This window comes from Mobula birostris, chromosome 21, assembly GCF_030028105.1.
Source record: "Mobula birostris isolate sMobBir1 chromosome 21, sMobBir1.hap1, whole genome shotgun sequence".
NCBI classification, from domain to species: Eukaryota; Metazoa; Chordata; class Chondrichthyes; order Myliobatiformes; family Myliobatidae; genus Mobula; species Mobula birostris.
This window is the reverse complement of record NC_092390.1, coordinates 49,970,215-49,997,426: the sequence shown is the minus strand read 5'-3', so window position 1 is coordinate 49,997,426 and position 27,212 is coordinate 49,970,215. Positions and strand designations below refer to the sequence as shown.

General features: G+C 42.5%; 1 protein-coding gene across 11 annotated transcripts in view; it reads right to left on the bottom strand.

Annotated features, from left to right (window-relative positions):
* The window catches only part of LOC140185779 (C-terminal-binding protein 2-like), a 371,042-nt gene that overhangs the window by 88,959 nt on the left and 254,871 nt on the right, over positions 1 to 27,212 (bottom strand). For all 11 annotated transcript variants that reach the window (XM_072239431.1, XM_072239428.1, XM_072239429.1 and 8 more), the window contains 2 exons: positions 26,902 to 27,056; positions 8,613 to 8,757 (listed from right to left, as the gene is read on the bottom strand). In XM_072239431.1, coding sequence (XP_072095532.1) covers positions 8,613 to 8,757; positions 26,902 to 27,056 — 300 coding nt within the window. The remainder of the gene's footprint in view (positions 1 to 8,612; positions 8,758 to 26,901; positions 27,057 to 27,212) is intronic.

Genomic DNA, 27,212 nt, shown 5'->3' with positions numbered 1-27,212 from the left:
GAAAGTGGTCTCAGATGTATTGCACGAATTGTCCTACTTTTACTAATTTGGTTTGCACACTGTTTAGGAAGATTAAGGTCCCTAATGATTATTGCTTATCCTTGTTTCATGCTCGTTTAATCCAACAACGCATACTTCACCCAACACTATGATTACAGTCCCACTCCTGGTCACCTTGCATTCCTATAATGACGATTAGATAAAGTCCACATACCTCTACTTATGTCATTAATTCATCTACGTTGATTAAATATTTTCCACAGTCACACTATCACTGTTAATTTTAGTGCTTTACTATTTCTCACTGTTTGTGTGTTTGTGTGGGTGGGAGGGAAATAAGCTGCCGAGAGTTGTAAACTTAGTCAGCTCCATCATGGACACTGGTCTCTGTTGTATCCTCGACATCTTCAAGGAGCCATGTTTCAAAAAGGCGGCGTCCATTACTGAGGACTCCTATCACCCAAGGTCATGCCTTGTTCTCATTACTACCATTGGGAAGGATGTACAGAAGCCTGAAGGCACACATTCAACGATTCAGGAACAGCTTCTTCCCCTCTGCCATCTGATTTCAGAACAGACATTAAACCCACTAGCTCACTACTTTTTTATTTTTTCCCCTATTATTATGTATTGCATTGTACTGTTGCCACAAAGACAACAAATTTCACAATATATGCCAGTGATATTAAACCTGATTCTGATGTGACATAGTCACCGGTGCACCACCTCCATTATTATAATATACCTTCTCCTGATGCAATCTGCTCATTCTTACCCATATCACTACTTTTCTCTACAGCTTTGGCTTCTCAGAATTATTATTCTTTGCCTGCTTCTTCCCTCCAGCCATCTTATTTGTCTCCAATTATTAATTATCCTAATAGGTTGATTTGTTGTGATGCAGGTTCCAGTTTGAGTTGAGTCTGTTCTAGTTTGCTTTCTCCATCAATGGCAACAGTAAACCTGTGGCATCTTCTGCTCTAATTACACAGTCATGCACTTAAACCTCTAATTTCCTTGACAAAATGCTAATTTGCATGTAGTTCAGGACAAAAAAAAACAGAGATCACCACCTTCCACAAATTTGAGATCTTTTTTGAACACTAACTGGAGCTTTTCATTTTCTCAACAGAACCTCATTTTCATATCATCCCACATTGTTGGTTATTGTAGAGGTCAAAGTTGAACCTCTCCCCAACACCCAATCCCCTTGTTTCTTTTCCCCACAAATTTTATTCTCCAATCAATTTTATTTCCTTCTTCACCATCAACACAACAGTGTTCAGCACCATCACTCCCTCAGTACTGATCAACAAGCTTCAAAACCTGGGCCTCCGTACCTCCTTCTGCAACTGAATTCTTGACTTCCTTATCAGGAGACCATAGTCAGTGTACACTGGTAAACCGACCCCTACTTGCTGACAAACAACATTGGCACGGCTCAGAGATGCATGTTTAACCTACTACTCTACTCTCTCTACACTCATGACTTCCAGTCAAGAAGATGTCCATCATTAGGGACCCTCACTGTCCAAGATATACCCTCTTCTCATTACTACCATGAGGGAGGTGGTAAAGGAGCCTGAAGATGCACACTCAGCGTGTTAAGAACAGCTTCTTCTGTAGAATTCTGTGGAATTCATTGTGACAGGCGGCTGTGGTGACCAAATCACTGGGTACATTTAAAGCAGAGGTTGTTAGATTCTTGATTTGTCGGGGCATGAAGGATTATGGGGAAAAGGCAGGAGATTGGAGCTGACAGGGAAATGGATGAGTCATGATGAAATGGCGGAGCAAATTCATTGGACCAAATGGCCTAATTCTGCTCCTATACCTTATGATCTTATGGTCTTCCACTCCACCATCAGATTTCTGAATAGCCCATGAATCCCTGAACACTACCTCACTACTTTGCTGTCTTTAAGCACACTTTTCTTATATTTCTCAATGTAAATTACAGTAATTTTTAAATATTTTGCACTCTACTGCTGCCACAAAACCACAAATTTCACGACATATGTCAGTGATAATAAACATGATTCCAATTCTAATAAATCTTATTTTTTAAAAAAATTACACTGGTATACAATCAAAACCAATGTACTGCACCTAGTTCATCTCATCTCTGCATGTGGCACTGCTCTACAAGACTTTGCTTGCTAGAGTTACAGTTTTTGAAGTGTGACTATGTTGTTAAACAGATACATCAGCTGGCTAATGGTGCAAATGCAAGCATCTGCAGAGATGAAGAACCAGTTAATCTTGTTTTGGATTGAAGGACCCTTTGCAATTGGTGCCATGTTCAGTGAATAGACAACAGAAGTAAAATAAGACATCGCAAATAGATAAAATATTGCAGAGTACCAACAGTGCTAATATTTGCACTTTTCATTGCTGTTCACTAAGCCCAGTCGGGAAGTAGTATTGAAACTGGGGAAGTCACTTCCACATTGCATCCACAAAACCATGCCTGAATAATATTTTAACAAAAGAATGTAATTGTAGGGAAACTGACTGTTTAAGGAGTGTCAAAAGAAATCCACAGCACGTATATTGTAAGTCAAACAAATTCCTCTCAATGTGGATTACTGAAGACGTAGCAAATCATGGGTACAGGTTCTTGTACACTCCTTCAAAAGGACCAAAGCCTTGTTGTGGTTTGGAGGCTTGTGTGCCTGAATGACCCAGACAGCTATGATGGCTGGAGTCAGGGCTTTATGCTTTGGCCTCTGGTAGGGTCACTCACATCAAACAGATCAAAGGGTAGAGGCCAGTTTAAGAGTGGTCCACTGATCCTCCAGGTTTGGGAGGGGTTCAGCTCAGGGCTTACAACCCTGACTGGTCAAGCAAAACTGTTACAGAAACAGCAATGAAGAATCCTTCTGCATCTGAGTGTAACGGTATTCCTCAGTCTCCACCCAGGGCTTGCATGATTGACAGTAAACCGCGAGAAAGCTACTGACCTGATGAAGGAATGCCACCAGAGACGGAGGACGTTCATTGCTGCACTAAACACCAGTGACGTAACAGGCAAAAGAAACAAGAAGAAGTACTTCTACACTAACTTCTACAGATGTACAGCTGTAAGTTTCCTGACTGGTTGCATCAAGGCCTGGTATGGCAATTGAGTGTGCAGAAATGAAAAAAACGGCAGAGAGTAGTGGGCTTAGCCCCAATATATCAGGGGCACATCTCAGCCCATCCTTGGTAGTATCCACCTGAGACACTGCTGTAGGAAGGCAACACCTATCGTCAGAGGTCTCCCCCATCTGGGCCATGCCATCTTCTCGCAGCTGTCTTCGCGCATGAGATACAGAGGTCAAGTCCCGCATAACCAGGTTCAAGAACAGCTACCATTCAACCACTTGCTTCTTGAACCAACAGCCGCAACCCTAATCATTACTTCAGTATAGCTGCACCATGACTGTGGCTTTTCTTTGGTTTGAATTGTGGTCTTTCATGCAAAACTTATGTATAATATATACTTTTTCTTGTAAAAGCTGCTTATCTGATTCTAAATGTCGGTGATACTGCTGCAGGGAAGTTTTTCACTGCAGTTGGGCATGCATGTACTTGTGCATGTGACAATAAACTCAACTTTGACTTCGGCAATCATACGAAGTTCGTGGAAAGGGAATCATGTTTGACTAACTTACTGGAATTCTTCAAAGAATTAACATATTGTGGATGAAGGGGAAAGGGGAGGTACTTCTGTGAATGTACCGTGGAGAGCATTCTGACAGGCTGCATCACTGTCTGGTATGGGGGGGGGGGGCGGCTACTGCACAGGACCCAAAGAAGCTGCAGAGGGTTGTGGATTTAGTTGGCTCCATCTTGGGTACTAGCCTACAAGGTGCCCAAGACATCTTTAGGGAGCAGTGTCTCAGAAAGGCAGCATCCATTATTAAGGACCCAGCACCCAGGGCATGCTCTTTTCTCACTGTTACCATCAGGTAGGAGGTACAGAAGCCTGAAGGCACACACTCAGCGATTCAGGAACAGCTTCTTCCCCTCCGCCATCTGATTCCTAAATGGACATTGAACCCTTGAACACTACCTCACTTTCTTAATATATATTTCTGTTTTTTGCATGATTTTAATCTATTCAATATATGTTAAGTGTAATTTATTTATTTATTTATTATTAATATATATTGTATTGAACTGCTGCTGCTGTTAACAAATTTCATGACACATGTCAGTGATAATATACCTGATTCTAACATTCTGATTATGCTTACATATTAGTGTAAGGTGCCATTCGCTGTAGGCAATCATGGTCTTTCCATGACCCAGGTTGTTCTTGGCCAAATTGTTCTCCAGAAGTGGGTTGGCATTGCCTTCTTCTGGGCAGTATCTTTACAAGACGGGTGACCTCAGCTATTATCAATACTCTTCAGAGATTGTCTGCCTGGCATCAGTGGTTGCATCACCAGGACTTGTGATCCATATCAGCTGCTCATAAGACCATCCACCACCATCTGCTTCCATGGCTTTATGTAACCCTTACAGGTGGGGGGAGGGGTCCTAAGTCAGTGTTACACCTTACCCAAGGGTGATTTACAGCGCCTTATACCTCCTTTGGTAGAGACGTATCTCCATTCCACCACCCAAAGGTCCCACATTAGTGTTACTACAAAAAATGAAAGCTCAATGTATAGAAGTTACCATATTGGAAAAGAGATTGGCTGCCTAACAGGAAAGAGGAATTATGGGTTTTTGGAAAGATGTAGCAAGTGGGATCTCTACTTTCAATAGTTTATATAAATGACTTGGATGAAGGCATCAAAGGTTGCTAAATCTGCTGATGACACATAGAAAGGCAAGGAACTATGTTGTGAAGAAGATATGATACAACAAAAGGACGTAGACAGATGAAGTGAGTCATCAAGGTTCAGGCAAGTGGAGTAGAATGTAGTGAAAGCTAAAATCGCCAAATTTGTCAGAATAAAAGCCTATTATTTAAATGGTAAGAGATTGCAGATCCCTGAAATACAGAGAGATTTCATTATCTTTGTGCATGATTTGCAGAAGGCTAATATGCAGGTAAAGCAAGTAATCAGGAAAGCTACCAGACTGTTGTTGTTTATTCTTCAAGTAATTCATTATGTAGAGTAGGGAGGTGTTGCTTCAGATATATGGGGCAACAATGAGATCACATCTCAAACTCTGTGTACTGTATTGTTCTCCTAATATAAGAAAGGATTAGATTAGATTATGAGGACACACAGTCCTCTTTTATTGTCATTCAGCAATGCATGCATTAAGAAATGATACAATATTCAATGATACAAATGCATTGGAAGCAGTTCAGAAGAGCATCTGGCATAGGTAGGTTGTCCTGTAAGGAAAGGCTGGAGAGGCTAGGCTTGTATCTACTGGAGTTTAGAAACATTAGATATTATTTGATTGAAACATACATTATCCTGACAGGATGACATCATCAAGACAGGATGGAAGTGGAGAGGATGTTTTCTCTTGTGAGTGAAATTAAAACTAGGGACACTGTATAAAATAAGAGATTGACTACTTCAGAGAGGTGATTTTTTTTTCATATCTCATTGGGTCTCGCCTTTTACTCAGTTGTATGCAGAGCATCTGAATAATGTTAAGGCAGAGATAAATAGGCAGTGATAAGTTACTGGGAGGAGTTAAGAATGCAGAGTTTTGGTCCTAATTAGATCAGCCATGATCTTATTGATCGGAGGAGGAAAGTTTGAGGGGCAGAGTGGCTTAATTCTTATGTTTAGATCTTCATACATGAGCCCTTTATTAAAAAAATGGTTCAGCATGAAGAAATCCTTTTGACCTCACTGTTTACTTATCAAGTAAAAAACAGAGTTCATAGTTCCACTAACATTTCTAACTCTGTGGGTCTAATTCCTTTATCCAACACATATAATTGTTCTTATTCTCAAAATACCACGTTGTCTTGACCCTCTGAGCAACCCAGAGCCTAAATGGGAATAAACTGTTAAAGATTTCAGTTCCAGGAACTGTGTGTTCTGAATTAACTTGCTCCACTACCACAGCAAACATATTAAGCAAAATATTTAGGTAATAACCAATTAAAATGCATCTTTACATTCAACATTGTACCCCATTTAAAACAAATCAGACATTACAACTTGGTTCTTCGTTCAGTTTTTAATCTAGCATACACTTAAATTAGCATCCTTTAATCATCACCAATAGCCAGGGCTGTTTTCTAATAGCACAGTTTATTAAGGGCACACTGCCAAATCACTCCTATGACCTTCAGTTCGGTGCAAGTCTTCTTTACAAGTTAGTATTGAAGAATAAATAACGACATGATTCCATGAGTTGGAATTCTTTCAAAGTACTAATGGTAAAACTACCAAACATTTCTTCTCTTATCAAATGCACTGCAAGAAGAATTTTCTAAAGGAATTCAGAAGTTGTATTATCCTCGTGCTAAACTGGTGCCCATCATAGGGTTACAGAAAAATACAGCACAGAAACAGGCCCTTCAGCCCATCTAGTCTATGCCAAGCCATTTAACCTGCCTACTCCCATCAACCTGCACCAGGACCATAGCTGTCTATGACCTACCATCCATATACCTCTCCAAACTTCTCTTAAATGTTGGAACCAAACCAGCAAGCTCCATTTGTGCTGGCAGCTCATTCCACACTGGCATGACCCTCTGAGTGAGTAAGTTTCCCCTCATGCTCCCCTTAAACTTCTCACCATTCACCCTTAACCCATGGCCTCTGGCTGTAGTCCCACCCAACCTCAGTGGAAAAAGCCTGCTTGCATTTATCCTGTCTATACCCTTTGTAATTTTGTACACCTCTATCAAATCTCCTCTCAATCTTCTATGTTCCAAGGAATAAAGTCCTAACCTATTCAATCTCTTCTTATAACTCAGGTCCTCCAGACCTGGAAACATCCTTGTAAATTTTTGCTGTACTCTTTCAACCTTATTTACATATTTCCTGTAGATAGGTGACCAAAATTACACATAATACTCCAAATTAGGCCTCACCAACGTCTTATACAACTTCAACATAGCATCCCATCTCCGGTACTCAATACTTTGATCTATGAAGGCTAGGGTGCCAAAAGATTTCTTTAGAACCCTATCGGCCTGTGATGCTACTTTCAATGAATTATGGACCTGTATTCCCCGATCCCTTTGATCTACCACAGTCCTCAATGCCCAACCACTCACTGTTTAAGACCTGCCTGATTGGTCCTACCAAAGTGTAACACCTTGCACTTGAATGCATTAAATCTAGATTGGACTGTCTCAAGCTACTCTTTGTACTTGTTTAGAAACTACTTTATCCTGTATTACAACAATTACCTAACTCAGCTGGACAGCTGTGATCTCTGTCAGATTCCCCTTTATTTAATTTTGATTTAGAGACACATAGTGAAACGGCCCACTGAGCTGCATTGCCTAGCAACCCACCAATTTAACCCTAGCCTAATCACAGGACAATTTACAATGACCAATCAACCTACTAACTGGTGTGTCTTTAGACTGTGAGAGGAAACCTATGCGTTCATGGGAAGGACACACAAACTTTCTCACAGAAGGCGCCAGAATCAAACTCTGAACTCTGATGGCCTGAACTGTAGTTGTGTTTACAAATGCCAGATTTTTTGTAAAAAAGCAACTGTACAAATGAATACATCATTTTTTCTATATTTATGTTTGAAATCCCCCAAGGCATTTCTCCAACGGACACTTAAGAAGGAAAATTTAGCAGCAAGACTTGAATCTCCCAGTGGGTACTTCTGGACACATGGAGTAAGACATGCATACTCTATGAGGTCATTGCTTAAACTCTGGAACTCATAATTCCAAAAGATTTTTAATTGCTTTGGTAAACCACAATCCAGCACAGGTAACTTTTGCTCACAAATTTTCCATGCAATGGTGCCAGTATAAAGTTATAAAGACTTCTACATCTGTAATTCACATTTGTTATTCTGATGAACACAGTGTAGTGTTTTAAATGGTGTAAACATGACAAAAAATCTTTATCTTCCATCAGCTGCAATTTGGAACAAGAAATGATCCATGGCTGCCCATTCTTTCAAAACAAAATCGGTGATTTGTGGCTAACGTGCCAAGATACAGGCACACCCAATGAATGCATGGCCATGTCTCCTGTCTGAGCCTACTCAGTGAACGTGGAAGGATGGATGACTAGGAGTGGTATTTCAGTGATCCTCTGTCCTCCTCAGACACAGAGAGACATGCGGGCAAACTGCAGCAGCACCACCACCTTCTGAGCAATAAATTATCAATTGCTCCATCTAACTTGGCTGACGCACTGGGAAAAACACAATTGTGGTGTTTCCAGATGAGGAGAGGCAGCACAGCACACATTCAGTTACTTTTCTCAAAACAATTCTCACTTGGATACTGCAGAACCTTGCCTAATTGTTTCTACTCATTAGACTGCCTGTGCTTATAATTCATGCAAGACATTACTTGCTTCTTTAATGAATTATAGAGGCTCTTTAGTGATGTTTTGCATCTGTTCCATTGCAGACTCATAAATGACTTTGCAAATCACACATTACAAATACACATGAAAGAGTAGTGTTGAAAAGTATGCTTGGACTTGACTCACCGAGCTCTCCCGCAGTCTTCACGTCAATGTTGTCATATCCACTGCCTATCCGTACAATTATTCGCAGGGCTTTGAACTTTTCCAGATCTTCTCTGGTCAGGGTAATATTGTGGTACATTAATGCACCTACGGCTTCGTTTAAAACCTACACAGAGAGAAAAATTATTAACTACTGTTAATATAAAGAAACGTGATGGTTGATTCAGTGCCAACTTTAGCCCCACGAGCTTTGAACAAACCACCTGCAAAGATGCACACACCTGAAGCTCTAAAATGATAGAAGAGGCTTATTGGTTTCATATGTATAAACTTTGTTTGTTGAAGCCCAATGCTACGTCTAACTGCAAAAGCATTTATAGATAGCAAAGCTCTCCAGTTTCCACCAATGCACAGATTCAAAGTATAGCAACACACACAAAATGCTGGAGGAACTCAGCAGGCCAGGCAGCATCTATGGAAGAAAGTACAGTCGACATTTCGGGCCGAGACTCTTCAGCAGGACTGTAGAAAAAAAGTTGAGGATTCGGAGTAAGGAGGTGGGGGGAGGGGACGAAGAAACACAAGGTGATAGGTGAAACCAGGAGGGGTAGGGGGGTAGGGGTGAAGTAAAGATCTGGGAAGTTGATTGGTGAAAGTGGGAATCTGATTGGAGAGAGCAGAGGCCGTGGAAGAAAGAAAAGGGGGAGGAGCACCAGAGGGAGGTGATGGGTGGGTAAGGAGATAAGGTGAGAGAAGGAAATGGGAATGGGGAGCGGTGAAGGAAGGGGGAGGCATTACCGGAAGTTTGAGAAATCGATGTTCATGCCATCAAGATGGTGGCTACCCAGATGGAATTTAAGGTGTTGTTTCTCCAACCTGAGTGTGGCCATGCGGAATGCGAATGGGAAATGGATCCTGCTTTCTCTGGCAGATGGAGCATAGGTGCTCGGCAAAGCAGTCTCCCAATCTACGTCGGGTCTCTCCGATATACAGGAGGCCACACTGGGAGCACCAGATACAGTAGATGACCCCAAAAGACTCACAGCTGAAATGTCACCTCACCTGGAAGAACTGTTTGGGGCCCTGAATGGTAGTGAGGGAGGAGGTGTAGGGGCAGGTGTAGCACTTGCTCTGCTTGTAAGGCTAAGTGCCAGGAGGGAGATCAGTGGGGAGGGATGAATGGACAAGGGAGTTCCATGGGAGTGATCCCTGCGGAAAGCGGAAAGCAGAAGGTGGTGGGGGGGGGGGGGGAGGGAAAGTTGTGTTTGGTGGTGGGGTCCCATTAGGGATGGCGGAAGTTACGGAGAATTATGTGCTGGACACGGAGGTTGGTGGGGTGGTAGGTGAGGACAAGAGGAACCCTACCCCTGGTGGGATGGTGGGCAGATGTGTGCGAAGTGGAAGAGATGTGATTGAGGGCGGTAATGATGGTAGATTCAAAGTATATTTTGCCATCAGACATGTGTAAATGACAGCTTGGTACAAATTCCTGTAGTTTTTAAATCTGCAAAAATATTCAGTGAGTAGGAAATGTGCTGTTTCAAATCTGAAAAGGATTTGAGGTTCCCTGTCAGGTCTGTCTCTGTTCCTTTCCTTGCTAGCAGCAGTGCACCAATGTCAGCCCACGGTCTCCTCCTGTGTCAAGATGAGGAGCAACACCTTATTGTCCATTTGGATAGCCAGCAACCTGATGGCATAAATTCTACCCCCCCCCCCATTCCCCACACTGACCTTTTACCTCTTCTCACCTGCCTATTACTTCGCCCTGGGTATCCTCTTCCTTCCCTTTCTCCTGTAGTCCTCTCTCCTCTCCTATTGGATTCCTTGTTCTCCAGCCCTTGACCTTTCCTACCCAACAGGTTTCACCAGCTAGCCTCTTTTTCCTCCCTCCACCTTTTTATTCTGGCATCTTCCCCTTTCCTTCTCAGTCCTGAAAAAGGATCTCAACTGAAATGACGACTATCTGTTCATTTCCATTGATGCTGCCTGGCCTGCTGAGCTGATGAATAATCAATCTATGATGATTTAATTTCAGGGCAGCCACAGACAGTACAAGATACTCTAAAATCTGATGTTATGGAGAAATTGGTTGACACTTACTACACAACACTAATTGTTCATGAAAACGGAGTGATATTTGTGCTACTAACAGTTTGCAGAATTCCTCCATGTGGTTACAGCTCGTACAAAAGTAACAGGAAGTCTGGATGAAATTATTTGTTCTGCAATGCCTTGCTGAAGCACTGTTGCTCACAAATTGTGATAGGCTGCAGTGTTTTTACCTCCGAGAGGACCACAATCTTGCTGTTGGGTTTGGAGGCTTGCATGCCTCAAAGACCCGGAGAGCTATGTTGGCTGGAGTCAGGGTCTTGTGCTTTGGCTCTTGGTAGGGTCACCCATGCCAAACAGGTCAAAGGGCAGAGGCCAGACTAAGAGTGGTCCACCGGCCCTCCAGGTTCGGGGGTTCAGCTCAAAACTAACAACCCTGACTGGTCAAAAAACAATTGTTTTGGACAGCAATGAAGAATATTTCTATACAGACAGAGATGGAGGTCATTTGTTAAGTCAGCAGTGTTTTTAGGGCTTCAGCAGGGTAGCTTATCTATCCTTAGTACTAATCATCATAAGGGTTTGTACTACACAAGCCACAGTGAAATGCATAATATCTGGGTCCAGAGTCAAACACAAACACTACATTTACCTCACCGAAATGAAACCACAACATTTTCCTTCTCCCAGACTTCAATTAACCAAGGAGTAAACATGCTGTGACTCAAGTTACAAACTATGAATCAGATTTATTAAAAATTGCCATTGGGCAAGAGCAGGAAATGAATACTGTGATTACGGAGCTTAAAATACCTCTAAAAGAACAAAATAATAACACGCACTTTACTATCTTTTTGGTAATCTGCTCACTAAACAGAACTGATGTGTGAGGTTTGTCTACAAGAGAAAAAAAAATCCTTAGTCTCCATCATAACTGGCTCAACTAGAAATGAGTGCAGCCTCAGAGAGAGGCATTCAGTGTCTTTAAAACTGTAAGCTGGAATGTAGGGAAGGAAATCATGTTTTCTAAACCATGACCCAAAGAAATCAAGGAAGGAGGATAGGAGCAGTTTCTGGAGTTCAAACACAAATTTAGTTCAAACTAAATTTCACTTGCCATTTCACTAGAGAGGTATGAAGTCATGCGTGTTAAAAGGAAAATGTGGAAAGGATACAGTATATAAATTATACAGTCAGCTTTTTAAAAGCCATGCATGATCAGGAAGAACTAGCAGTTCACAAAAAAGAACCTTTGAACATGGCAAACAGTTTGATGGAACTGTTCGGAATGAGCATTAGTTTTCATCTAAAAAGGCAAAGAACACAAAAACAAAGAAGTTATACTGAGCGTTAACATTTTCACTCTGGTTAGGCCTGAGCAGCAGAACTGTGTTCAGTTCTTAATATGGGAGCTGAATGGCAGGGAGAAAGGCCAGTAAAGTGGGAAAACACAGGGAACGAGGATCGCTCGCCTTCAGTCACAGAAGATGGAGAGGAATTTCTGGGCAGTAACTGGTTCTAACAGAGAAGGCACAAGATGCTTCCACGGGCAGTAAGGTCAGTAACCAAGAGATGAAAATTTAAGAAAACCAGAATCAGAAGGAAGATATGGCATAATTTTACGCAACAATTTGTTTGCCCCTGTAATTCATTAAACCTGTTTCATCAACAGTTTTGCCAGACATTTCCAAAGGGATTTGGACATATGTTTAAGAATGAGAGAAGGGCCTATTCGATAATTGCCACAAAATACTTGCACATTTGCGCTGAATGGCTCACTTCAGTGCATCTGAAGTTTCCTGCATCGAAATTCATTCACCCCAGACTAGGAATCTTTTCGATGACAAGCTCACTTTTGATCAGGGGTTCCCCATCTTTTTTTATTCCATGGACCCCTACCATTAACCGAAGGTTACTTCGACTCCAGGTTGGGAGCCCCCGCTTTAGAAGAACTTAGGCAGGCGGTCTTCATGGGATTTACAAGACTGATTTATTTCTTAGTTAAGGCCAGGGTCAGGGCACAGGCAGTGGGAGAAGTGAGGTTGTGACAGAGTAAAATCAGATGGCAGTCAATCCCAGCCTCTGTGATTTGTCATGAGGCTGCAGGGCGTATCTGAACAAAATTCAGTCAGAAGTATTCTCAGTGCATATCATGGAAATGTGCCACGAGATGGTTACAATCTGACCGAAAGCATAGGGTGGCCGCTGGAAAATAGAATAGACCTAGGTGTGAAGAGGTGAAGGGATTGAGATCTTAATCCAGCCTGGTGCATTCCTTATTAAACAAAATAATTTATAGCGCAGTAAGTGGATGCTGATCTGTTCCTGGCAGAATAGCCTCGCTCATGTCACCACATGGAATTTGCTTTCCACCAGCCTCATCTGCTTTGACAATCTGAGAGGAAGCTGCATGATAGGCCACCTTTCAGCGCGAATCCAGTACACTGATACTAACTTCACAGCTGTTTCACTTCCACGTGTTCACTTCTTTCCTTTGCGCACTTCAGAAACGACCTCCCTGGTGTGCAGTTTCTCCACCTACGAGTGGCCAAGAGCTGCAGGTCCATCGTAAGCGTCACCTTAAGTTGAAAGATGTCATTTCTTCCCTCCGATGGTGATTTTCACGGGTGAAGTTTTCTGTGCCCAGGCTGCACACACTGCCAAATGCTCCAGATGGCGGGAATTATTTCAAGCCCGGTGGGGCCAGTGCCAGAGGCGAATGACAAGCGATTCAAGAATTTCATTCCGGACTTCTGAAGAGAGCGATGACGAAGTGTTCTGGTATGAAGCATGAACTCTATTCCTCTGTCCACAGATGCTGCATCAACCTGCTGAGGGAAACTAGCATTGTCTGCTTTTCAGTTGCTGTATGTACAGTACTGTGCAAAAGTCTTAGGCGCATACAGGGTGTCCAAGATGTTTGCTCACTACTGTATGTTGGTTAAAATAGGAAGGTGGTTGGGAAACAGAAATAAGAGTACTTAGCTTTGCATTAGCTCAGTAGTATTAAGTGTTCTTTGGTAACTGGAAAGACATAATACACCGTACATAACAGAAGTAGACTCATCGGCCCACCTGATCGCTAACTATCCATAATAATTCCATCTACCAGCACCTGGCCCACAGTCTTCTATACCGTGGCGAGTGAAGTGTTCTGCCTCTCCCACCCAAGGACAGAGCTCTTCAGATCCAACATTCCTCAGGCGAAAAAGATTTTCCTCATACCCCTTTCTAAGCTCCTGCTTCTTAAACTTTTGCCCTCCTGGGTTTTAGATAGCTCCATAATGGCAAGGAAGCTTTTACTAACTACCTTATCTCTGCCCCTCCATCTTGTGTGCCTCATTAATGTTCCCCTCTCTGAGGAAAGCAAACTGTGTGGCCCAGTCAATGCTTCATAAAATTGTACCAGAACTTCTCTACCCTTTCATTCTTTTGTTTTGGATTTCCAGTATCTGCATCTTTTTAAATGCATTAATCAAATGGCTGGTTTCAAAACCAAGTGGTGCATTTCAAACAAATAATCGTTTATGCACAGAAATCCTAGATTGTCAGATGAGCTCAATGAAGGTAAGTGACTGCTTTAGCATTGCTGAACCCACTGTACCCAAGACATACAATTTGAATGGGTGCTGCCATCAGTAGTTTCGGGAGGGATTGCGAGGTGGCATATCCAAAGATCTAGGTGCTTCAATCAGTAATTATAGGGCAGGGCAGCTATGTGCGTGGGTGTGCCATGCAGCAGATTAAGGGGGACAGGCAGATTTGAGAATGTGAAGCTGGGAAATGGAGATGGTCATGATGGGTTCTGGAACTGGAGCTGGATGAGAAAAGTGGAGGCGGAGGTCCAAAGCAGGCAGATTTTGGAAATGGGTGCATAAAGTGAGCAGTTTCAGGAAGATCGGAGGAGAGGCTCTAGTGTTATCTGCCAGGCACTGCTATGGGCAGACCATAACACGGTATGGTCTGAACTCCACAGCAATGGTGCGAAAGGAAGGCTGTATGAAGAATGACAACAACGCCTTGGGGCTGTGAGGGTGATTGTAGCCGGGGAGTGGTCAGTTCAATTTACAGAGAATTACAAAAATGGCCTAGAAATGTTAGATACCCTGTTTCACTCTTGAAAAATTAGTTTTTGATTTCAGGTGCCTACGCATTGGCAGCTCCTTACAAACTTATTTCCTGCGTCAAAGCTACTGCAGCAGGCCAATATTTCCTTCCATCAGCAGGAAGTTAAACACATTCCAGCGATTTATTTTGAGCCAACTTTACGAAGCAAAATATCAGTAACTACTGGAAGCTCAAACTCTAATGGACACAGAAAATGCCTGTGGAAAGAGAAACAGCTAACATATTAGGTTGAAAGGTCTAGGACTTGAAGCATAAGTGTTTCTTGTTCCACAGATGCTGCTGCACCTGCAGGAAGTTCCCAACATTTTCTGTTTTAGTTTCAGATTTGCAACAACTTAAGTTTTCTTTTTATTTTCAATAGCTCACACTATTCAGCACTTAGAAGCCTAGAAATTAACCTGCCCAAAGCCCCATCCCCAGTAAAGAATCCATTTGGTTCGACAAAAAATGTGTTCACAAAATATCATTCAAGATTCTGTGCATTTCGAAATGATTCCACCCCAGATGAGTGGACATCTTATTGGTGAAAAATTTGTTGATCCTGTTTCACTGACCTTTGTCAAAAATAACAACGGTCGTGTACAGCCCAAGAGTCATTACTGGTGAGATTGTTCTGAACTATGACTGGCAAGAAAATAATAACCGCTTTGAAAAATGTTAGTTAAAGGGCTGGGTACATTTGTCAATAAGTGGCAATAAGTAGGCTGCTACATAACTCACTGCCCAATAAATATGTTGTCTGATGCAAACTGGAATCCCAATCACCACACCTCCAACGGCTTTCAAGCAAAATTTCTCTCAAATTAAGCGGCCAGGAGAGAAAGCCAGCAAAAAGGGAGATTGCTAATTATACCTGCAATGAGACTAAACATCACGAAAAAGAAATCTAACCAAAGAGGTGGCCCCCTAAGTCTGTCCCACCACCCACCTCTTATCATTGTAGCAGAATTCATTCTTCAGCCCACAGTTCCCACCAGCGGGAAGAGCAAGATGCATTGTGGTGAGACCCTCTGAGGGGTTACTTCCTGAGGTCGGAGTGATTAGGAAAGATGTAACCAATCGATCACTAACATCTGCTCTCCCTGATATGGAGCAAAGCCATGGTGTCTTAGTGATTAGCATGAAGCTACCACAGCTTGGAGAGTCAGACCCCAGACTTCAATCCCAGCAACCTGGAAGGAGTGTGTACATCTTCCCCCTGTGGAATGTGTGGATTTTCTCCAGCTTCTCCGGTTTCCTCCCATAGTCCAAAGACATACCAGGTAGGCTAACTGGTCATTGTAAATTGTCCTGTGATTAGATTGGGATTAAAGGGGGATCGTAGGGGATTGCTGGGCAGTGCAGCTTGAAGGGCCAGAAGGGTTTATTCTGCGCGGTATCGCTAAATCAATAAACAAACAAACAAGCCCGCCTACGTGCTTTTGGAATTAACGCTAATGAATTTCACTATTTCTTTAAACTGCTTTTTACAACACCATCAAGTAGATTGCCAACATTGTTTGTACACCCAAAAAATCTCTAGGCCAATGCTTTTAAATTTTGCCAAAATACATGCCTCTATCTAAATGACAGATTTCTTTTGATTCACATTAAATTTTGTGTAGAAATGGTGTAAATAAAAACATAAGGAAAACTTGTTGTTATTTTCAACCAACTGAATGTCAAAGAGACCTTCATCTACATGAACTAATTATAATTTATCAAATTCCAATAGTAAACACTGAGCAGAAGAAATGTTTTTATCACAGTGCAGTATCTACTTTCCTGAATCTAATTAGGTTCTTAAATCAAATTACTAGAAATACAGGTTGAGTACCCCTTATCTGAAATGCCTGGGGCCATAAGTTTTTCAGATTTTGAAATATATAATGAGATAGCTTGGTTGGGGGTCACCATCATTTCCAACTCTGAATTTATGCACAACCGGTAAGCTTTCTTTGTTTTACACTTGTTCATCACACATTACATATGTACTTAACAGTAAAAATCACTACATAACATTAATATAACGAAGACAGAATGTGTGCAGGGTAACAAAAGCAGCAGAGCAGCATCGGGAAAATAACCTGACTCAGCTGTTGAACAATAACAAACAAATGCAGACTTTCCGTCTCCATCTACAATGTCGTGTTTTGATTAAAAGGTTACAGTACACTATTTGTATTTTACTTTTTTTAAGGTTTTATGTATGGTATAAAAACAATCAATAGTGTGGACTTGTTCTGGTGTTAGATTTTCATCAGCGACAATCTTAGTAAACTCTTCAATAAATTTTTCTGTTGCTTCGTGATCAGCAGATGCTTTATCACCACAAATCTTTAAAAAATCAATGCTGTGCCTTTTCTTAAATTTCTGCCACCAGCCTGCTAAATATTTACAGCTACCTTCAATTTTTAGTTTGGGGTTGTGATATATCTTTGCTTGTTTTATGATCAGCGTACTGTTCAACGGCATATGTTCACTCTGACGCTGATGAATCCACTCTTTCAATACACAATCGCGATCTTCAGTTTTTGCTTTATGCAATCTTTTTATTTTTCATTAACTTGCGTATATTATAATGTGAAGTCATTTCTCAGAACTGCCTGTGGTGTCAAAGACCTGCCCAACCTTCCCAGCATCTTGTGGAATTTTCCATTTGTGACATTGTGTCAGCACTCAGAAAAAAATTTTGGATTTTGGAGGTTTTGGAATTTGGACTTTTGGGAAAAGGGTACTCAACCTGCATAACATTTCAATAAACCAGGCGTGCAATAGTGAAAACTGTATGATGGAAATACAAAATAAAAACAAACTAATCAGCAGATATGATAGCACCTTTAAGGAGGGAAACAGAGGGACTGAATTTGAATTTGAATTTGAATTTATTTAGATCTTACACCTGTCCCACAATGTGAGGGAGTAAAAATCCTTGCGTTATGAATTGCAATGTACAGACGTGAAATTATACATCTAATGGCCTGTAGAAAGACGCTGTCCCATAGTCTTTTGGACCTGGCTTTAATGCTGCAGTACTGTTTGCCAGATGGAAGCAGCTGAAACAGTTTATGGTTGGGGTGATTGGTTTCCCCGATGATCTTCCAGGCCTTCTAAATGTCCTCAGTAGAGGGAAGTTCACATCAACAGATGCAAATGTTTGAGATCAGTAATGTTTGCTTCTCTGGAGCAAAGTCTAAACCCCTAAGATAAAGAATATTTTCTACACCATTAGAAAGATAGATCAAACTTCAGTGGGATGTACTAATGCTTTTAGAATCATACTTTCAGCCAAATACCAGGCTCCTCCGCAACCTTCCCTGCGTATGGCCTGCATCACTGTCAGGATAGATTCACCAAAGGTGAGGGTCTTTGTGATACAGAATTGGGAAGGAATGAAGTTGACATTGTTGGTCCCACATGGTCATTGTCTCAATGCATTGGTGAAACGTAGGCAAGACACCTTCAATATGGTTACCACCTACTTCTCACCAAGGACGAATTACCATTATTCATTTGGAACAATGTTTAAGATGCACCGGGGGTGATAAAGGCACACTAAAATCTCTGAGTAGTGGACTTTACCATGCATCTTTACCAGGCTTGGGCTGACAAGTGGCAAGTAACATTCGAGCCATGCAAGTACCAAGCAATGACCATCTCCAACAAGAGAGGCTCTAACCATCGTCCCTTGACATTCAGTGGCATCACCATCACTGAATCCTGCATTATCAATGTCCTAGGGGTTACCTTTGACTGGAAACTGAACACCGTGGCTACCAGAGCAGGTCAAAGGCTAGGAATCCTGTGGCATGTAACTCACCTCCAGACTCCCCATAGCCTGTCCACCATCTACAAGGCTCAGGTCAGGAGTGGAATGGAATACTTGTCACTCGCTTGGATGAATGCAGCTCTATCGACACTCAAGATGCTTGACACTATCCAGTACAAGGCAGCCAACTTGATTGGTACTCCTTCCACAAGCATCAAATCCCTCCACCAGCAACGAACAGTTGTAGCAGTGTGTACTACCTGCAAGTTGCACTACAACACACCAAAGTTCCTAAGGCAGCACCTTCCGGACCCACGACCACTACCATCTGGAAGGAAGAGAACAGCAGATACCTGGAAACAAATCACCGACCCTTCATTGTCGCTGGGTCAAAATCATGGAATTCCTTCCCTAAAAGCACTGTGGGCATACCTACACCCCAGGGACTGGAGTGGTTCAAGAAGGCAGCTCATCATCGCCTTCTCAAGGGTAACTAGGGATGGGCTTAGCTGCTGACGCACACGTCCCATAAAATGAATAAATGAAAAAAAACCTCCATAGCACCACTGACAGAAACTGATGGACGTGATTACTACACTTGTAGTTGGCCAGAGGAATAGCCCCAGAGAAAACACTTCTCTATCAACTTGCTCATTATTGCTATACTTGTCCACGACAGCACTGGCCGGGCCGATCACCTTCACAGTCCTTGTGGAGATATTGTCCCACCTTCACACTGAGGACTCCCCCTCCTATTATTGTGTGAGTCTACCAAAGTACCACATGATACAGATTCAAAGCAAATCCATCCAGCAGCTCAAAAGCTGACCATTCATGAGGCACTGTGGGTCTTCACAGCAGCAGAATTCCTTTCCACCACACAGTCTGTAGCCACATGGCTCCATAACCAACAACCACAGAAACAGGCCTTTTCAGATCATCAGATTTAGACTAGCTCAATGTATAACCAACTCGCTTCTCTCCCTCCCCACATCTTTGCAAATCCTTTCGACTGAACCCTTGGTGCTTAGGTAGCACATGGGGCCTCGCAAATCCTTTCTCCCCTGATATTTATCCCACTCCCTTTTGAACGCTACAATTGAATCTACATCACCGCTCCGGCAGCACATTCCAGACCTATAACAAATCATATAAAGGACTATTTTCCTCATGTCACTTTTAAATCTAGTGCTGGCCACTTTCATTCCTTGCCCCCTACACCTCTCTTCCCCCCCCCCCCGGTTCTTGACTCCTTCGGCAATGAGAATAGTTTCACTGTACAGTATCTACTGTCTGTACTTTAATGACTTTAAAAACCACCAGATCACGGCACAACCTTCTCTGTTCCAAGGAGTATCGCACTTTCTCCAGTCTAACCACATTCCTCATCGTGGGAATCACTTTTGTGAAACGCTCCTGCATGCTCGCCAAAGCCAAAGTGAAGCAAAGAATGTGAGATTTTGGGGATCTGAAACCCCTTGATAGAGGTGCGCATGATGATAAGAGGCATATATTGAGTGAATAGCCAGAGACTTTTTCCCAGGGCAGAAACAGCTGATACAAGGGAGCATAATTTTAAGGTGACTGGAGGAAAATATAGGGGGGATGTCAGTGGTAAGTTTTTTTTTACACAGGGAACGGTGGGTGCATGAAGCACACTGCCAGAGATGGTGGTAGAGGCAGATACATTAGAGGTATTTAAGAAACTCTTAGATAGGTACATTGATGATTATGTAGGAGGGAAGTGTTAGATTGGTCCTAGAGTAGGTTAAAAGATAGGCAGAATATTGTGGGCCGAAGGGCCTGTACTGCGCTGTAATGTTCTATGTTAAAACCAGAGAATGCCAGCAACACTCAGCAAGTGTAGTGAGGAATCTAGATGATATTTCAGGGCATCAAGAGGGATCATTGACCTAACATGTTACCTGTTTTTCTCACCACACACAAACGGTCTGATCTGCTAATTTTTTTTTCCAGTGCTCTCCTTATGATGAAGATAAGAAAGAATGCAAAACAACATCCCAGGGGTAGCACCAGGTACAAAATTGAAATCCAACCTAGAGAAACTGAGGTAATATGTAGATATTTATGTGCAGAAGTAACATGGCTGAGATTGACCCAAGCAACCTCATAGCTAATGGACCAGCTCAAAGCACTCGGTGTCAAATAGTGATGGACAAGTAAAAGAGATGAAGAGATGAGGAAATTGCAGACAACTTCACAGTTGCAAGAAAAGTTTGTGAACTCTTTGAAGATACCTGGTTTACTGCATTAATTACTCATAAAATGTGGTCTGATCTTCAGCTAAGTCACAATAATAGACAAACACAATCTGCCTAAACTAATAACACACAAACAATTGCACCTTTCATGTCTTTACTGAACACTTTATTTAATCATCCACAGTCCAGGCTGGAAAAAGTATGTGAACCCTTGTATTTAATAACCGGTAGAATCTCCTTCAGCAGCAACAACCTCCAGCAAACATTTCCTGTAGCTGCTGATCAGACTTGCACAACAGTGAGGAGGAATTTCAGACCATTCCTCCATACAAAACTGTTTCAGTTCATCAATATTACTAGAATTTCTTGCATGAACAGCCCTCTTCAGGTCATGCCACAGCATCTCAATTGGGATAAGGCCTGGACTCTGACTTGGCCATTCCAAAACCCAGATTTTCTTCTTTTAAAGCCATTCTGTTGTTGATTTACTCTTGGTGTTTTGGACCATTGTCTTGTTGCAATATCCAACTTCTACTAATCTTTTGGTGATGGACTACTACCTTGACATTCTCCTGGAACACATCTTGATACAATTTTGAATTCATTGCTCCTTCAACAATTGCAAGCTGTCCAGGCTCTGAGGCAGCAAAGCAGCCCCAAACCATGATGGTCCTTCCATCATGCTTCATAGTTGGGATGAGGTTTTAGTGTTGGCGTGCAGTGTCCTACGTCAGGATGCTCTTCATTGACCATAGCTCAGCATTTAATACCATCATTCCCACAATCCTGATTGAGAAGTTGCAGAACCTGGGCCTCTGTACCTCTCTCTGCAATTGGATCCTCGACTTCTTAACCGGAAGACCACAATCTGTGTGGACTGGTGATAACATATCTTCCTCGCTGATGATCAACACTGGTGCACCTCAGGGCTGTGTGCTTAGCCCACTGCTCTACTCTCTATATACACATGACTGTGTGGCTAGGCACAGCTCAAATACAATCTATAAATTTGCTGATGATACAACCATTGTTGGTAGAATCTCAGGTGGCGACGAGAGGGCGTACAGGATTGAGATATGCCAACTAGTGGAGTGGTGCCACAGCAATAACCTGGCACTCAACGTCAGTAAGACAAAAGAGCTGATTTTGGACTTCAGGGAGGGTAAGACGAAGGAACACATACCAATCCTCGACAGAGGGATCAGAAGTGGAGAGAGTGAGCAGCTTCAAGCTCCTGAGGATCTAACCTCATCCCAACATATCGATGTAGTTATAAAGAAGGGAAGACAGCAGCTATACTTTATTAGGTGTCTGAAGAGATTTGGCATGTCAACAAATACACTCAAAAACTCTATTGTTGTACCGTGGAGAGCATTCTGACAGGCTGCACCACTGTATGGAGGGACTACAACACAGGACCGAAAGAAGCTGCAGAAAGTTGTAAATCTAGTCAGCTCCATCCTGGGTACTGGCCTACAAAGTACCCAGGACATCTTCAAGGGGCAGTGTCTCAGAAAGGCAGTGTCCATTATTAAGGACCTCCAGCACCCAGGGCAAGCCCTTTTCTCACCGTTACCATCAGGTAGGAGGTACAGAAGCCTGAAGGCACATACTCAGCCATTCAGGAACAGCTTCTTCCCCTCTGCCATCTGATTCCTAAATGGACATTGAATCTTTGGACACTACCTCACTTTTTTAAAATATACAGTATTTCTGTTTTTGCACATTTAAAAAAATCTATCCAATATATGTAATTGATTTACCTGATTATTTATTATTATTTTTTCCTCTCTGCTAGATTATGTATTGCATTGAACTGCTGCTGCTAAGTCAACAAATTTCACTTCACTTGCCGAAGATAATAAACTTGATTCTGATTCCAACTCTGATTCCCTTTTTACCTCAAAACATAGCAGTGTGCAGTTCTGTCAAAATGTTCAACTTTTGTCCCATCTGTCCTCAGAACATTGTCCCAGAAGTGTTGTGGAACATACAGTTGGTCTTTGCAAACTTGAGGTGTGCAGCAAGTTTTTTTCTGGAGAACAGTGGTTTTCTTTGTGGTGTCCCTCCATGAACACCATTCTTGTTTAGTGTTTTTCTTATAGTGGACACAAGAACAGAGACTTTAGCAAGTTCTAGAGGTTTCTGCAGGTCTTTTTGCTGTTACCCTTGGAATCTTTTTCACCTCCTTCAGCACTTATTGATTGGAACACCAAACTCCAAATCACTTTTGTAAAGGCATTACCCCAGAGGTTCACCTACTTCTTTGAACCAAATCTGTGATTGGCTAAATGGTGTACTTAGTATTGATGAGAAGAAGTACAACTGTTTGTGTGTTATTACTTTAGGCTACTTGCCTGCCGCCTGGGAGGCCCAGGTTCATTTCCTGGCCAATTCATCAGTGTGTCAAATGGCTGTTGTGACACACCTGGAGCAGTAGTGTAGTGGGTAGTGCTTGTCGCTGTCACTTTCAGCTTCCACTGCTGGCTAGCAGTCACAGGAAAAGAAGAGCTGAATGCGTAAGTCTTTCCCTGCCAATACAGAGTCTCTCCAACAGCAAGCTTCATGTAGTGCCTCCTCGCTGGTGACACTCGGAAAAAGACTCCAGATCAGGCTTTTGTACTCAGGCTGAGCCTCAGAGGATGGGGAGGAGGTCTGGCCCCTGAATATGCAGCATTCAGGCCCATCGGTGTGTGAACATGCTCTGCTGTTCGTGAACCAGATCCCAAACTATGGGTAGATAACCCCACTGCCTTGTTGGCAGCTTCGGGAGAGACAAAGGATATGGAAGTAAACCCAGACAGAAAATCTGGAGTGGAGCCCCTCAGGTGGCTGGACGTCACTGAAATTCCTTCCGGCAGCTCCGGCAGCCAAGCTGGTGCCAAATGTATTGTTTCACTTTCCTTTGGACTATACTGGTGAGGCCTAGAGGGGGATCTTGACGACTGGGCATCCCAGGATCTCCATACCTACCGCGTAGGATTGTGTCACCCATAGCGCACATTCCATTGTCCGTTGAGACAGACGGATGCCATCCATCAATCAATCAATTACGTTAGGCATATTGTGTTCGTCTGTCATTGTGACTTAGATGAAGATCAGACCACATTTTATGAGTAATTAATGCAAAAAAAACAGGTAATTGCAAAGGGTTCGCAAACTTTTTCTTGCAACTGAACATCTTCAACAATGGCAGAGCCCAGTTTAATGTTAAAGGCAACAAGTGTTCAGTCATCTGCAGTTGTCATTGGCCAGAAGTGTCACCATGGCCTTCCTTGAGTGCCCAGTATCACAGAAGCCAATCTTTAGCAAATTCAATTATCTCCTCAGAGTATCAAGTAACTGTAGAATGTATTGAGTACAGCGAGAGCTCGGTGAAACCCACTTGATGCTTCAGAGTTCACAGCCACTTCAGCCAATCTGCTCCAGTACCTCTATAAGGTGTTCTACTCACCAATAACATGCACAATGATTCTAAGATTTGGTTTTGTCAAGATACATTTGGCTCCAGACATCATTACAACTTCGGACAAAAAAGCTGAGTTCTGGAGATGAAATGACAGGGATTTCCCTTAACGACTGACAGAATATAACCTAGCAAAATTAAAACCACTCTGAAGCAAGAGTAAATTCTCCTTTGGAGGTGTCATACTTTGTGATAGAAAGATGATACAAAGACAATAATTTCAGCTTACAGCACCATTTTAGGGAATTCATCAAGAAAATTCTGTGTACTCAGCCATCTTAGACAGAACCAGGTTCAGCAATAACCTTCCTTCATCTTATGAATGACTTTCCTTCCACTTTAAGAAAGAAGTGGGGATGCCTACTGCCAATTCCACTGTGTTTAAATCCATTGCTAGTTTCTCAGATCAGTCTACAGTTACTGGTCAGTGACAATTAACAATTGCACCAACATTTGGCAGTGACCATTTTCACGGAGAGTTTGACCACTTCCCCTTGATATCCAGTGGCACTGTCAAATCCACCATGATTAATGCCCTGGTGGCTACAATGAAATAGAAGCTTAACCGGGCCAATAAAAGAGCAGATCAGAGTCAAGTTATCAAACGACTCTGTTCCTGATTTCACAAAACACAAGTTAAGAAATTGATGGATTACTCTCTACTCACCTGGAAGAGTGCTGCTCCAGCAACAATTAAGAAGCCCAATCCAAGGATGAAGTAGCCTGTTTAATGGGCAGCCCGTTTGCCACCTTAAATTTTCATTCCCTTGACCCAAGTCTGCACTGAGTACCATCTCTACAAGATGTAATGCAGCAACACAGTAAGGCAGGGGTTCCTAACCATTATTATGCAATGGACCAAAACTATTAAGCATGGGGTACATGGACCAAGTTTGGGAATCCTGCACCATCTATAACTGCAGCTGGTAAAAACATTCTCTACTGTCTAAGGCAGGGGTTCCCAATCTGGTGCCCACAGACCCCTCAGTTAATGGCAAGGCGCCATTGCATAAACAAGGTTGGGAACCTCTGGTCTAAGAGGGTAAAAGGAGCAGGTAACTGGATACACTAAATCACACCTCACCCCCAAATGGGAAAATATCATGCTATCATCATCTACATTGCAGAGATACCACGTGGAAACAGGCCATCTGACTCACCGAATGTGTGTCAGACATCAAAGCTTTATTTACACTGAAGCTGCCCCGATCCATTTTATTCTCCCCAAGTTCTCATCAACTTCCTCCAGTTTCTATTACTCACCCTGAAACACAGGCAGTTAACCTAACACCCTCCAAGTCTTTGGAACATGGGAGGAAACTGGGGAGACCCACATGGTCATAGTGGGAAAGTGAATTTATGGTGAGGGGGACAAGTTCAAAGGAGGGGCTGAGGGGTGAATGGATCAACCATGATGAAATGGAGGAGCAGAATCGATGGGCCAAATGGCCTAATTCTGCTCCTATACGTTATGGTCTTATGTGCGGGGCCAATTATTTTTGTTTTACTCAGAGGGTGATGGGTGCCTGGAACGTGCTCTCTTGGGTGGTGGTGGAGGCAAATACAATAGTAATCGAGAGGTTCTTACATAGGCACATGGACGTGCATGAAATGGAAGGGTATGGGCATTGTGTAAGCAGAGGCATTAGTTTAATGGGCATTTGATTATTAATTTAATCAGTTCGGTACAATATTATGGGCCATAGAGCCTATTTCGCACTGTATTCTTCTATGTTCTATGTGCAAACTCTGCCCAGGCACGAGCGCAGGTCAATGTTGAACTGGGGTCGCTGAATCATCAGGCAGCAGCTCCGTATTAGCCAGAGGGTCAAGTTAATGGAAGTCCACTCTAACAACACAGTGGGCAGCTCACCACTGCTGCAGCTGAGGCTAGAGGCTCACCATCAACTTTCGAGCAAAAATATGGGGTGAATAGTTAAATGCTGACTTCAGCAACAACACTTGCAATCCAGGAAAGGAGCACATTCGTTGTTTAAGCTGTCACAGGACAGTGCGTCGCAGTAGAGAGCGATACGGTCAGATCAGGCTGCTCGCATATAGCAAGTCAACAAGGGATATTGTATCCATATCTCAGTTAGCTGTAAGTATGCACATAAGTATCATCATCTGGTCTAATAAACTTAACAAAATGCATCAGTAGAAAGTTAATACAGGTAGTTCATGGCATTACATTATCAACAAGTGCTGTGTTGCTCGGATTTTCAACATCTGCAGATTTTCACTTGTCTGTGCATCAATGAGGCCAGTTTTTGTTTTTTTTTAAATATATTGTTTAAAGGCTAAGGATTTTTAAATTTGCTCTCAGAATTTGAAATCTATGACAGAAATCCAAGAGTCACAAACACGACAAAGTCCACAGATGCTGGAAATCCGAGCAACACACACAGAATGCTGCAGGAGCTCAGCAGGGCAGGCAGCATCTACGGAAAAGCAGTCTTGAAGAAGGGGTCTCGGCCCGAAATGTCGACTGTTTACTCTTGCCTGTCCTGCTGAGCTCCTTCAGCATTTTGTGTGTGTTGCTTAGGAATCCAAAAGTAATGCCAAGCAGAGAAGAATTTCGGAGGTTTTGTAACAAGGTGAGAAAAAAACCACTTCGGTGGGTAGACGGGAAAATGGAGAGAACATGAGACGGACAAAATCAGAACCACTTTACTTGATGTTAAAACTGAATGCTACCTTTTCATGAATCTCCTGAGTAGATTGTGCATCACAGAAAGCAACAGTAGCCATGTCCTTCAGGATTGGCATCTCCACGGTACAGTCTCTGCCATCCAGCAGTGCCACCAGGGGGCGCGGATGCATTGGCCCATTCATAATTTGAGGACGGATACCTGGAAAGAACAAATGAATGTGAACTATTATTAAAGGCTAGCATAAACAGGGACATGCATTCATCCTCAGCAAACTGAAATCCAACAGAGAAGAGGGATGTAACCTGTAAATCTAAAAGTGCTCCCATTGAAGTAAAACTAACATCCAAGGCACCA